This window comes from Choristoneura fumiferana, chromosome 18, assembly GCF_025370935.1.
Source record: "Choristoneura fumiferana chromosome 18, NRCan_CFum_1, whole genome shotgun sequence".
In the NCBI taxonomy this organism is placed as follows: Eukaryota; Metazoa; Arthropoda; class Insecta; order Lepidoptera; family Tortricidae; genus Choristoneura; species Choristoneura fumiferana.
This window is the reverse complement of record NC_133489.1, coordinates 16,875,332-16,889,251: the sequence shown is the minus strand read 5'-3', so window position 1 is coordinate 16,889,251 and position 13,920 is coordinate 16,875,332. Positions and strand designations below refer to the sequence as shown.

General features: G+C 35.6%; 2 protein-coding genes across 3 annotated transcripts; one reads left to right on the top strand and one right to left on the bottom strand.

Annotated features, from left to right (window-relative positions):
• Positions 1 to 32: 32 nt before the first annotated feature.
• LOC141438047 (uncharacterized) lies at positions 33 to 9,512 on the bottom strand. The gene is made up of 6 exons (XM_074101699.1): positions 9,328 to 9,512; positions 9,054 to 9,239; positions 3,400 to 3,535; positions 2,304 to 2,470; positions 1,265 to 1,369; positions 33 to 732 (listed from the first exon to the last, which is right to left on the bottom strand). The coding sequence occupies exons 1-6, from the start codon at positions 9,364 to 9,366 to the stop codon at positions 577 to 579; spliced, it is 789 nt and encodes a 262-aa protein (XP_073957800.1). The 5' UTR covers positions 9,367 to 9,512; the 3' UTR covers positions 33 to 576.
• A 1,045-nt stretch (positions 9,513 to 10,557) lies between these two features.
• Positions 10,558 to 13,470, top strand: LOC141438044 (ubiquitin-protein ligase E3C-like). Of its 2 annotated transcripts, none has more exons than XM_074101692.1 (5): positions 10,558 to 10,724; positions 10,841 to 10,968; positions 11,177 to 11,380; positions 11,529 to 11,648; positions 13,318 to 13,470. In XM_074101692.1, the coding sequence occupies exons 2-5, from the start codon at positions 10,843 to 10,845 to the stop codon at positions 13,453 to 13,455; spliced, it is 588 nt and encodes a 195-aa protein (XP_073957793.1). In that variant the 5' UTR covers positions 10,558 to 10,724; positions 10,841 to 10,842; the 3' UTR covers positions 13,456 to 13,470. The 2 variants fall into 2 exon arrangements, with proteins under 2 accessions (XP_073957793.1, XP_073957792.1); XM_074101691.1 differs by having other exon boundaries at positions 10,558 to 10,756.
• Positions 13,471 to 13,920: the final 450 nt, after the last annotated feature.

The following is a 13,920-nucleotide window of genomic DNA, read 5'->3' as shown; positions in this document are numbered from 1 at the left end:
TACTAAATATTTGGTGATAAAATAATACATGGTTTTTAATATTATATATTTTATACTTACTATGAAATATTTCAAGGTTATTACAGACACAATATTAGAAACAACCAAAAACTAGTTTTGCTCAACCATACTGAAAATATTAATTGCTAACACAACACCTATTGTTAATGAAGGACATTCGCTTATCATGTTTCTATTAATACATTATTGACAATAATAAATAGTTTAAATTACAGGTACACTAAACTAAAAGTACTTCTACTTTTGACGACAGTCTTTTCATATCAGCTAAGTATATATGTACTTTGTTTTTAGCATTAGAAAAATAGTAGACAATTTAAATGGGTCTTTTCATTGAAAAACTTTTTTTAAACACAGTAAATATTACTTATAGTACCAAAAGCATTTAAATGATCATACTCGTATATGCCCTTGCTAATTGTTACATATTTGCTGTAATTTATTTTTCAACAGTGTTTTTCAATAAAGAGACACATCAAGATCGACCTTCTTTCTAATGCTAAAAAAAGGAAGTATAATTGAAAGAAGTAAGTAATAGTACTAGTAACAGGTACATTAACTAAAAATATTGGGATTTTGCCTGTGTTGTGTAGTTGTGGCGGTATAACATCTCTTCATTGTATAGTCTATGCTCATTATAGCATTTCTGACGTCATGTACTGACGCACTGATGCTTTCGAAAGAATTGGCCAGCCTGTCTACTGCTACAGCCTGTAAAAAAATTGGCTTTTTAAACTGAATTTTTACTAGACACCACGAAAGTGAGCGGATACAAATTTATGAAAATAGATACAGTTTAAAAAATAAATAAATATCACGGGACAATTCACACCAATTGACCTAGTCCCAAAGTAAGCTTAGCAAAGGTTGTGTTATGGGTACTAAGCAACAGATAAATGTAATTATATACATAGATACATACTTAAATAAAAAATGAATTAATAACACTAATGTGATGTAATGTATATTAATGTATAATATATTGTAATAAATCAATAACGTTCACTACTAACATGCATGATTTCTCATTAAGTGAAATGTAAATTTCTTTTGAGAGTAATAAATTTCTTTAAACCGAAATACATAGTACCTAAACACCCAAGACCCGAGAACAAACAATCGTATTTTTTATACAAATATCTGCCCCGACACGGGAATCGAACCCGGGACCTCAAGCTTCGTAGTCAGGTTCTCTAACCACTAGGCCATCTGGTCGTCTAAAAAAAGGAAATAAATAACATACTTGAATGTGAGATGCATCAGCAAGTCTCTCCATAGCTTTGGAACTAGTGAGAGTAGCCTGTGCCAGTTGGTTCATTGCAGCTGCTTGTTGGTCCATCACTTCCACCTATTCACCAAATATAATAAATTTCAAATATAATTAACTCAAGATTGGTTTTTTGGAATCTTTTTGTATTTTTTATTTCAATTCCAAATTTTTACTTTTACGGTCATCCCGTAAAACCGAAATTGAAAATACAAACTGAAATATAGATGCACAGAAAAAACAGAAAAATAAGACCATCACTGGGAATCGAACCCAGGTCCTCGGTAATCCGTACCGCGTGCTATATGTATGTATCTGTATGTATCTGTATGTTGACCATCAGTGGTGTAGCGGTATAGCACGCGGTACAGATTACCGAGGACCTGGGTTCGATTCCCAGTGATGGTCTTATTTTTCTGTTTTTTCTGTGCATCTATATTTCAGTTTGTATTTTCAATAATTAACTCACTCTTTGGCGGTCCTTAAAGGGATAACTCCGCCTTTGTACAAGCATCTCAAAGTTTTTCCAATTGTATTTTTGTGTTTCCTTTTGTAGAATAAAGAGTTTACATACATACATTCATACATAATTTAGGCTATCTGCAAACCCTAATTAATGTCATACAGAATATCTGCCATAGGCAGGGAAACTAAACAAACTTGACTAAGTGCAATCAAATATATTACAATTAATTTAGAAGTTTCCAGACTAAAGCCTTTACAGTCCCGACTTTTTTAACAGATGTAAGTAAGACCCCAGACAAAAGTAACAAGTTTTACAATTTTGGAAATTATTTTATCAAAAATAAGGTATCTTTTGTTTATCTCCATACCAAATTTCACAAAAATTCAGCAGTTTAAGCCTGAAGAGGTAACAGGAGTTAGTGTTGCATATTTTCTCAATCTAAGACGGTTTGCGCTCAGTAGTGGGACAAATATTGACTATGATGATGATGATAAATTTATGTTTAGTGGCTATACTATATTGATAGCAACACATGTATTTAAAACTGACCAATTTTTCCATTATGGACATTTGCCTCTCATCAGCTTCTGTGACAAGCAGCTTATTGGACTCTGTGTTTGTGAAATCCATTTCATCCACTTCTTTCAGGAAGGAGTCATCATTGGATTCATCTTCATCCCCATTCACTGGCTCTTGCTTTACACCTTTCTTTTTTTCTGTAATTTTAATACTGTTCATTATCAGCATTAGACAAACAAGCAGACAGTCAGCAATGGATGTGACAAATCAACCAATCAGATCTGTATGTAGAAACACTCTGATAAGAAACTTGATCAGGGTTGATATGTACGAAAGTTGTGTCAATCTGACTTATTTCATTAAAATCAGTTTTTTATATTATTATTTCCTTATTTTTAAATACTGTTTATTATCATCATTAACAAACAAGCAAGCAGACAGTCAGCAATGGATGTGACAAATCAACCAATCAGATATGAATGTAGAAACATTTGGATAAGAAACTTGATCAGGGTTGATATGTACGAAAATTGTGTCAAAAATCTGACTTATTTCATTACAATCAGTTTTTTATATTATTATTTCCTTATTTTTAAATACTGTTCATTATCATCATTAAACAAACAAGCAAGCAGACAGTCAGCAATGGATGTGACAAATCAACCAATCAGATATGAATGTAGAAACATTTGGATAAGAAACTTGATCAGGGTTGATATGTACGAAAATTGTGTCAAAAATCTGACTTATTTCATTACAATCAGTTTTTTATATTATTATTTCCTTATTTTTATTAATCAAGAGATCTTAAATAACATATAAATAATCTCAACCATCAACTTATGGAATTGTATCTATTTTTTGGCATGTCACCACAATGCAAAATAGGGCTAAAAATATAAAAAAATGTTGTTTCCACAACTAATATTTTAAGAAAATAATTATTTTTTGATGCAGAAGATTTGCTTCTTCAAATCATGCTTTCATTAAATAAAAATATATTTTAACCTATCTAGTGGGGACAATAAAAGCCTGCATTAATAATAACTGTCTCATAAAATTTAAAATTAAAAAAAAACATGGATGAAAATATTAAATTATAATATTCATATATATAGGTACTTACTTATAGGTGATATAGAATTTTCAACTAATGACAAGTCATAAATTTTCCTTTCTACAGGGGACAATCTGTCATCCAGTTTTCCTTCATCTATTTGTTTTTGTTTTAACTTTATGCTTCTTCTCTTGTCAGACCAAAACTAGAAAATATAATAAATATGATATTAGGAATATTTTGGGAAGTTCCCTGCTTTTAGTACCATAAAGTGTTGCCATCTATACCAAATAAAATAATATGCACCTTGCCATTCTGTAACATAATTGGAATGCTCATGCATAATGAACAGTGATTATAGATTTGGTTGCAGCTGGAGGTCAATGACTGTAATTATTATGCTTGTATGGATGGATAGCCGACATGGTTCCAAGATTCATGTTGTTAGAATAGAGAATAGGCCTTTTTTTATCTTACTACCATAATTTGACGACCAGATAGCCTAGTGGTTAGAGAACCTGACTACGAAGCTCGAGGTCCCCGGGTTCGATTCGTATCTGGGCAAATATTTGTATGAAAATATGAATGTTTGTTCTCAGGTTGATATGATATCGACTCTTTACTGATTCAATGAGTCCTTATGCACATCGCTGAACTCTATGTACTTTATATTATTACCACTATGAATTATGTCAAACTGTCTAGTTGTGTCATGTGTAATTTCTAATTGAATAAAGCCTAGCTTTATGTAAAAGGTTTATTTCCGTATTATTACAATTTATTCAATTAGTAAAATGGATAGATTCTTACGACCCGAACGTTTTGATGGTGACCCATCATTAAATACCACCGCGCCTGAGTGGGAACACTGGAAGCGGACCTTCGGAAACTTTTTGACCGCTCGTGAAGCCGCGTCCGCCCCCGCTGCAACGGATGCTGGCGCACCTGCTGCTCCTGCTCGTCTTCTTGACGCCGTCAAGCTACAACTGCTAGTGAACTATGTTTCGCCGCGAGTTTTTGCATACATCAGTGATTGCACAACGTATGCCGATGCCATCGCCATCCTGGATGCCTTGTATGTAAAACCTAAGAATATAATATACGCTAGACATGTACTCGCGACGAGGCGCCAGCAGTCAGGAGAATCTATCGACACATATCTTCAGGCACTCAGACAACTATCTAAAGAATGCCAATTCAATTCCGTGGACGCTGAAACGAATAGAAGTGATAGCATACGTGGAGCTTTTATAGCCGGGATCAATTCATCTAACATTCGTCAGAGACTGTTAGAAAATTTGACGCTGACCTTAGAGCAAGCCTACAATCTAGCGCTATCTATGGAAACAGCTGAAGCTAACTCGGTGCTATTTAATAGCCAATCTCCAATTGTCAACTCTATGTCTCATTCTTCAAAAATCAATGAAACTACCACTCCATCTACTTCTAGATCTCTTGAAACAGTAGCTGCAGCACCTAGATCCCGGAAACAAAATCTTATCGACGCAAGTGCTTTTTCTGTGGCGGCCCTCTTCATGCTCGCAAAACCTGCCCGGCAGTTGATGTTGAATGCCATGCTTGTGGTAAGAAGGGTCATTTTTCGACTGTTTGTCGTAGCAAAGGTCAAAACAGCGCCGCCACCTCAAGTACTGATGATGGCTGTAAGCACTGCACCGCTTGCATAACAGCTGCTTCACCTACTTCACTTCAAAAAGCTATGGCTGAAGCTTACATCAAAGGTGTTCGTGCTGACGCTTTAATTGACACGGGAAGCAGCATAAGTTTCATAAACGAAGAATTCGCAAATCTGCTAAAGCTAAGAAAGCTTAACTGTCAACAAACAGTGACGATGGCTTCACTGTCTTTGACATCACAAGTAAATGGCCTCACCCGCCAAACTATTCGCATAGGGAAGTACTCTTACGAAAATATTGAACTCCTAATCGTAAAGGATTTGTGCGCTGACATGATTATCGGTCACGACATATTGAAACTACACTCGACCCTGGAGTTTGAATTTGGTGGATCGAAGCAAGCGCTCAAAGTTTGCTCTGTAGCTGAAGCAACCGTACCTGCGGTGCCGTTGTTTCCGAACCTTACTCTAGACTGCAAGCCGATCGCCATAAGATCTCGCAGTACTCATCTGAAGATCAACAGTTTATCAGTCCGAAGTAGAAAAATTGTTACGAGACGGTATAATCGAAGAGAGCCAATCGCCGTGGAGAGCGCAGGTCTTGATTACTAAGAACGCCAATCACAAGAAAGAATGGTGATTGATTACTCGCAGACTATTAATCGATATACACAGTTAGACGCTTACCCTCTGCCAAATATAGAAGAAACTGTTACTAAGATCTCTAATTACAATATATTCAGTGCTATCGATCTTCAAAGTGCTTATCACCAAGTGCCGATACTTCCTCAGGAGAAATCTACACTGCATTCGAAGCTGCAGGAAATCTTTACCAATTTACTAGAATTCCTTTCGGCGTCACAAACGGCGTATCTGCGTTCCAAAGAACTATCGACTGGGTGATCCGGAAAGAAGGATTAACAGGGACGTACGCCTACCTCGACGATATTACCGTTTGCGGTAAACACAAGAAGATCATGATGCAAATCTCGAAAAGTCTCTCAATGCACTCAATAAGTACGGGCTTACAATAAATAAGGAGAAAAGTAAGTTCAGCCTCAAATCGATCAACATACTGGGATACTCTATTGACAACCACATTATCAAGCCTGATAACAATAGATTGCAACCTCTGCTCGACTTACCTCCGCCCAATGATATTGCATCACTCCGCAGAACTTTGGGAATGTTCGCACATTACTCCAAATGGATACCCAATTTTTCTGAGAGAATTCATGCTCTAGCTCACGCCTCGCAGTTTCCTTTAAGCGAAGAAGCGGTAAAAGCTTTTGAAATCTTGAAATCGATAATCGCCAAGTCTTCCGTAAATACTATTGATAACAACGTGGGTTTCACAGTCGAAACAGATGCCTCTGAACATTCGATCGCGGCTACTCTATCTCAAAACTCTAGGCCAGTTGCTTTCTATTCTAGAACATTAAATCACTGCGAACAAAAACACTCTGCCATAGAAAAAGAGGCCTACGCCATCGTTGAGTCTTTAAAAAAATGGCGACATTTCCTGATCGGAAAATCTTTCAATCTTATTACTGATCAAAGGTCTGTCAGTTTCATGTTCAATGCTAAGCTGCCAAGCAAGATAAAGAATGAGAAAATTCAGAGATGGCGACTTGAACTGGCTCCGTTCAAGTACGACATAATTTACAGGCCTGGGCGAGAAAACCACGTCGCTGATGCACTGTCCAGAGTCTCTGCTAGCATGAGTCTACAATCACGAAGTCTTAAACTAAAGGAGTTGCACAATCATCTCTGTCACCCCGGTGTGACAAGAATGCATCATTGGCTCAAAACTAAAAATCTGGTTTATACGATCGAAGAGATAAGGGCATGACAAGCAATTGCCGAACTTGCGCAGAGATAAAGCCAAACTTTTTCAGAAATCAAGACCCGCTCCCTGAGCTTATAAAGGCCACTTCACCTTTTGAGCGTCTTAGTATAGATTTTAAGGGCCCGGTCCCAACAAATACCAAGAATCGGTTTATACTTACTGTCATCGACGAATATTCACGTTTCCATTCGCCTTTCCATGTACTGATGTAAGTGCGAGGACTGTAACTATGCATCTGAATTCGCTTTTCATGATATTTGGTATGCCGGCGTATATACACTCCGACCGGGGATCGTCGTTTATGTCCTCAGAAGTTAAAGAATTTCTTCACTCACGAGGTATCGCTACGAGCCGCACTACCGCCTACAACCCCCAGGGAATGGCCAGGTGGAAAAATTAAATTCAACACTATGGAAAACAGTTCAATTGGCTCTACGGACCCACAATTTGCCGAAGGAAGAGTGGGAGAAAGTCCTTCCATTCGCTCTACATTCCATACGCTCACTGCTGTGTACGGCAATTAATTGTTCACCACACGAGAGGATGTTCCGGCACAGCAGACGCTCTCCTAACGGAACCTCGATGCCTACATGGTTGACTGGAACAGGGCAGGTTCTTCTACGCCGCTGTGACCGAGCCAGCAAATATCAGCCCCTAGTGGAAGAAGTGGATCTGCTAGAAGCAAACGCAGATTATTCATATATTCGGCTCCCTGATGGCCGTGAAACAACCGTGTCAAATAGGCACCTAGCCCCGATTGGAGGTCAGGGAGAAATTATTGCCCAAGAAACAGAACCTGATTCTAATACGCGAGAATCCCCAATAATTACCCAAGATATCAGCCCCGAGCACCAATCTGTGTCCGGAAAAGACAGCTTTACACCTCCTCAAGATGTTGAACAGACACAGTCTGAAGTGGCTCCACTGCCAGAGCCAGAAACGTTGAGGAGATCTGCCAGGGCTCGAAAAACCGCCGCACTATCTCAAGGATTACAGCATGAGCGTGTGCTGTTGTGGTAACTGTGGAGGAATCTTCTCAGAGCCGCGGAGAATGATATGATATCGACTCTTTGCTGATTCAAAGAGTCCTTATGCACATCGCTGAACTCTATGTACTTTATATTATTACCACTATGAATTATGTCAAACTGTCAAGTTGTGTCATGTGTAATTTCTAATTGAATAAAGCCTAGCTTTATGTAAAAGGTTTATTTCCGTATTATTACACAGGTCTTGGGTGTTTTATATGTATTTAAGTATGTATCTATCTATATGATTTATATTTAATCAGTTGCTTAGTACCCATAACACAAGCTTTGCTAAGCTTACTTTGAGACTAGGTCAATTGGTGTGAATTGTCCTGTGATATTTATATTATTATTATATTATACCTATCAGTTGCTATTACTTGTCAGTGTTTGAAGTAAATGTTTTTAACTTTAAAATAAAGTTCTTATAAAGAAAGTGTGTACTCTGTAAGTGAATTTTCATATTCTTTTGAGAAAAAAAAATCTTAAACCAAAAGAAAGATATGAGTTAAATAATAGTATTTAATATCAACACTGCTATTTCACCTGTTTTAGAAGCAATAACATTTAAATACAATTATATTCTTCAAACAGTTTACTAGGGTACTCTAGTTAGAGTTGCCAGATACAGGCATTTCATTTCCGGGACAATTTGAGGGTTACAAATTGGTTTGGAAGGTAAATACCAATACCTACAAGCACAAAAAATCAATTGTTTCTTCAAAATAACAAAATCATTAAAATTGGTTGTTTAAAAAGTGAGCCGAGTTTTGTCATTTGGCAAGTCTTTTGGAAGGAAAGGACCTTAAAAACAGTTTTCAGGCATGTGAATTCTGAATACCTACAGGCTGACAATGTTAACCGCAGCTTCAATTTTATAATATAGAAGGAAATACTGATCTTGTAACTTATAAAAAAAACCTAGTATTCTAGTTAGTAGTTGAAATCCGGGACATTAAAGTGTAATTCCTGGACACAGGACAAGACACGTAATTCTGGGACAATCCCAGATATCCCGGCCATCTGGCAACCCTAACTCTAGTCTGATGATGATGATGATGATGATGTGATCCTGTTATCCCTCACTAGGGACATAGGGCTCTCTAGTCTAGTGGGCTTATTTTATATGTAACATTGGCACTTTTTATGTCTAAGATTACAACAACCACTAATATTTTAGTGATTATTCTATATTATAAAATGATTTACTCACTTTTATCCAGCCCTTGGTAGACTTGACCGCTCCTTCAATTGAATTAGCAATAGAAGACAACTCATACCAGAGCTTTCTAAATTTATCATGGTTCATGCCATATCTAAATTTTCTGTTTGCTAATTCAGGATGCTTTTGCATAAAATCGATTATTGCTTTTACTTGGGCAAGAGATGGTCTCGAAAACTAAAAATAAACAGTAAATTTACAAAAAATACCAAAAATCTTATCAGATAGGTACTTCATGAAATAGTAAACATAAGTAAAGACTTACACGACCAGTGGTTTCTACCTCCGAGGGGCTGTCGGCCATGGTTATATGAATATGGGTTTCGGTCTAGGATATTATTAATTATTATAACAAAATATTAAGGACTATACACTCAGTTTTTATATTTCTAAAAAAAAAAACCGCGTCCGGCGTCCGCTCTGCACAGTAGCAGGGCTACTACGAAACTCGCAACTCGAAGCTCGTATCGTACCGTCCCTCTCGCTCTCGAATTAAATAGTGTAAGTGTCAGAGGGACCGCACGACACGAACTTCGAGTTTCGAGTTTCGTAGTAGCCCTGCAGGGCAACTTACTACGAAACGGGAAACTCGAAACTCGAAGTTCGTATTCGTATCGTACCGTCCCTCTCACTCTCGTATTAAATAGTGTAAGTGTCACAGGGACCGCACAACACGAACGTCGAGTTCCTATCACAGATTACAAGAATAGTAGCTAGCTAGTTCCTATATATACTGTAGTCTTTTGTTCGTAGTAGCCCGGGCCCACTTACTTTTTTACAGCTGTCAAGCTGTCAGTCAAGATAAGAAACAAAGAAGCTAAATCAAAGAGGAAGGAGAGACAATATATCTTTGAGCTAAATATATTAAGTATTTAAAAAATGAAAATAGAGCAGTACCTATTCATACACCATTGACTTATTTTATATTCTATATATTTGATATATATCGATGTCATATACCCACTTAACATCTAAATAAAAATAAAAAAACATATATCTTAAATGGTCTAAACATGGACGTACTACCCAAACTACTACGTACGTACTACCCACCCCACAAGTTTAGGTAGTACGTCCATGGGTCTGAATAAGAAATATAAAAATATAACCATTATTTTTAAATTAAAAGATCGTTAAGAAGCAGATAATTTATACAAATCTGATTAGAAGAATAAGAATTCACATCAATTACTTTAGAAGTTCCTTAATTTAGTCAATTGACAGACTTGAAATAATACATTTACAAGCATAATTTACAAAATAAACAAATTAATTGATTTAAAAGTAAAGAAATTACGGAGTACTTCACTAAGATAAAATATTTTGAACTGTATTTTCCTGTATTTTCATAAACATGCGGAACTTAAGAATTAGCAGTATTAAAAATTGTTTTCTAGCGTCTCAAGTTGTGACTCAAATAAACTGCTTGACAAGCCAAATTGACAAATCATGCTTTGGTCTGAAAATTCTTGAAATGAATGACATGACAGCTTGACAGCCGACCTACAATCGAATCAAATGTTTGGAACTCGGGATCCCATTTTGGTGTGATCACTGGTGTAATTGCGCTGTTTATTCCATGAATCAGAGATTAAATTCATTCGGTATGAATTAAAATCGTATATAGCATTCGTAGACAGGAAACAGTTACAAATTGTAAAGGTATGCGACAACGTTAGTAAATTGACAATTAGGTATGTGATCTGATCATGAAATATTCAGCTGATTTTTGTTTACTATTCGGGACATTAAACGTAATGTGTGCATTTTATTTTCAGTCATGTATTCGTTTGAAGGCGACTTTCGGCGTAAGCCGCAGCAAAACTTGTCCGGAGCGAGTTCGCAACGCAAAACGGACAGGGATGCACTCATACTTCAGACGCAACAACAGCGACAAAAAAGAGAGGTTGATTTTGTGGACTAATTCAAAACACAGAAACACATTATTTATTTTTTCTTTTATTTCGTTATTTGAATACTGAATTAATTTCACTAGTACAATATTTCTACTTATTCATATTAGTTTTATTGTCTAGTTATTTTCCTTCTTACACAATGACTCAAACATACCAAATCAGGCATACCAAAGTGACATTCAAATATTATTATTTCAGGAGCACAGAAAGCGACTTAACAGTACAATAAAAATCCAGGCTTATGTGAGAAGCTACCTCACAAGGAAACATTGTAAACAAAATGAAAGAGAAGAGTTTGACAACATATTCCCAAAAGTGAGCGCTGACAATGCTGATATGCTGTGTGCACTTGTTTCCAAAATACTGTTTTTTTATGATGACAAAGAGGACTCTTCTAGACTGGTAAATTAATATTTTAAAATATAAATAAGCTTGCATTCATATCCTTGTAGCCATAGAAAATAATAGTGATAAGCTTAATGTCACAATATGGATTATGTAAAGCATAGTTTGTTATAATATGTGTTTAAACCAACATATTTTTCTTCAGGTATCAGTATCCCAATTGTTGTTAAAGCAATGGAGGAAAGTATTTCAGAGTGGAGGCTGCTCTGTTCAAATACGAAGGTTACTTGCACTGCACTTGAAGCTGCTAAAAGAAGAATCTGAGGTGAGTTCTGTATATTATTTTTGTTATTAGTTCTGTATATTATGTATTATTTTATTTTGTATCATTGTCATTTTTTGAAAAAATAAGAGTAGACAATAAATTAAAACTCATATTTGCATCACCAGTAGAAGTCAGGTTAGACTAACTTGGGCTTGCTAATTTTTCAAACTAAACTCAAAACTCAAACTCGCAACATTTATTGACAACAAAAGTTTCAGTGTGTGTATATTCTTGACGAACAGACATAGGAATCCATGGTGCAAAATTTTATGACAGGTAGTGAGTTCCTATATTGATAATCTCAATTATCTATGCTTTTCCCATATACTAGTAATCACCCCCAGTATTGTGTGTATTTTTTTAAGTATTGTTCTGATGATGAGTATGAAGTTCACACAAAGCATATTTAAAATGCTTTATTATTTATTTGTCATTCAGCCACCTGAAATGGATTCATCAGTCAAGATGGAGACGTTTAACACCCGAAAATTTGGAACAAATTCTGATCGTTTATTTTAACAACAGTAGATGGGACAGTAATTAAGAAAAACAATTATGATTAGTACCAAAATTCGTTTTAAAAAGAGAAGAGAATTACGTTATTATTTTGATTAATTTTTACACTTTTGATAAAAACATATTTTTACAAACAAAACTTGGAGTGATCACTAGTATATGGAACAAGCATAGATAATTGAGATTATCAATGTAGGAACTCACTACCTATCACAAAATTTTGCCCCGTGGATTCCTATGTCTGTTGATGAAATTTCAGTGGAAGAAATCTCCTTTCAATTTAACTAGGGAACAATATGTTACATACTTGGAAACAAAATAAGTTTTTGAAAAAAAACCTTTTTTTTTCTGACTGTATTTTTTATTGACTATACTTGCGTTGTCATATCTATATCTCAAGACAATGGGACCACTAGACTGGATCAAATGATTTGAAACAAAAAAATAAATTTATGAGAGAAAGCCATTAAAATGCTTGTGCGTGTTGTTTGTTGTGCCTTCTGTTTTGTAATTGATTAACTGATTAAGATGAAAACTACATTATTGCTTTCATTTGTGTCTTCAATGTAGCATTCAATAGATGCTTTGAAAGAGAAACACATAAGTATTAATTTTTAGGGTTCCATATTCCATAATTGGGTGACTGCTACAGTAATTTAATTGGCCACATAATGTGATATTTATCTTCTACCCTCTACAAAACCAAGATAATAATGATGATTTGAGCTATCTTAACTATAAGAAACAATGACTTCAGAAGAATGACTTGCACATCCTACTAATATTTAAACGCGAAAATAGTGTGTGTGCATGTGTGTTGGTTCTGTTGCTGTCATGTTAAATTGCTGGATAGATTTGAATGAAATCTTAGGTTACACATCTGTTACTTTCTATCCTAAGATTGTACAGCCAACATGTTAATGCATATAAAGACCCAAATTTTTTCCTTTAAAGTCCCAAATTCTATCACTGTGGAATATAAAAACGTGAAATTTTGTACCAGGTGTTCTTTTTATACGAAAATAAAGATGCCAGTGATTTATTGGGAATATGATAAATGCCACAATTTCAATTTTATTTAACTGTTAGATCTAATGGATTACACAAAGCATCATCCCAGACAAAGGATAGTAATTTAATAAATTATTTGCAGATACCTTTGGCTGTGCCACTTAGAATGTTTGAAGTGTTCACATCCATCAACTCTGCTGAGAACTCTATGGACGCCGATGAGGCTCTGAGTAATGTTGCTGGGACATTCATGTATCTAGTTAAAAGAGGTAAACATTAAAATAAGAACAATTTCATCAATATAAAACTTGTGCACCCTCCCAACCCCAATAAAACAAAAACACTTGAATTGTGTTGTGACCACAGTCAATGTAACTGTTAACATCATAAGAGGATTTTTCTTTTCAGGCATTGCAATGTTATTCTAACATTTACTATGGGAAGGTTCCTAGTTGGTCATGATTCAACTGATTTTATTGTAAATTGTAATTAATTATTCTGCAACTTTTATTTGGTTTACTAAACTTTAGTTCTCCAAACAACAAAAACTAATTGCATAAGCAAAAATTGGGGAATGCCTTAGGTTAATGCATCGCGCGCATGCGAATTTTAAATATAATACAAATAATTTTGGGGCAGACGGTTACAAATGACAATTCAATGAGGGCTATCGTTTTTTGTCTCACTAGATGGCGCACTGTTGCGTGAGGTTTTTAAGTATGGCTTTCAAAGTCTGTTATTACGG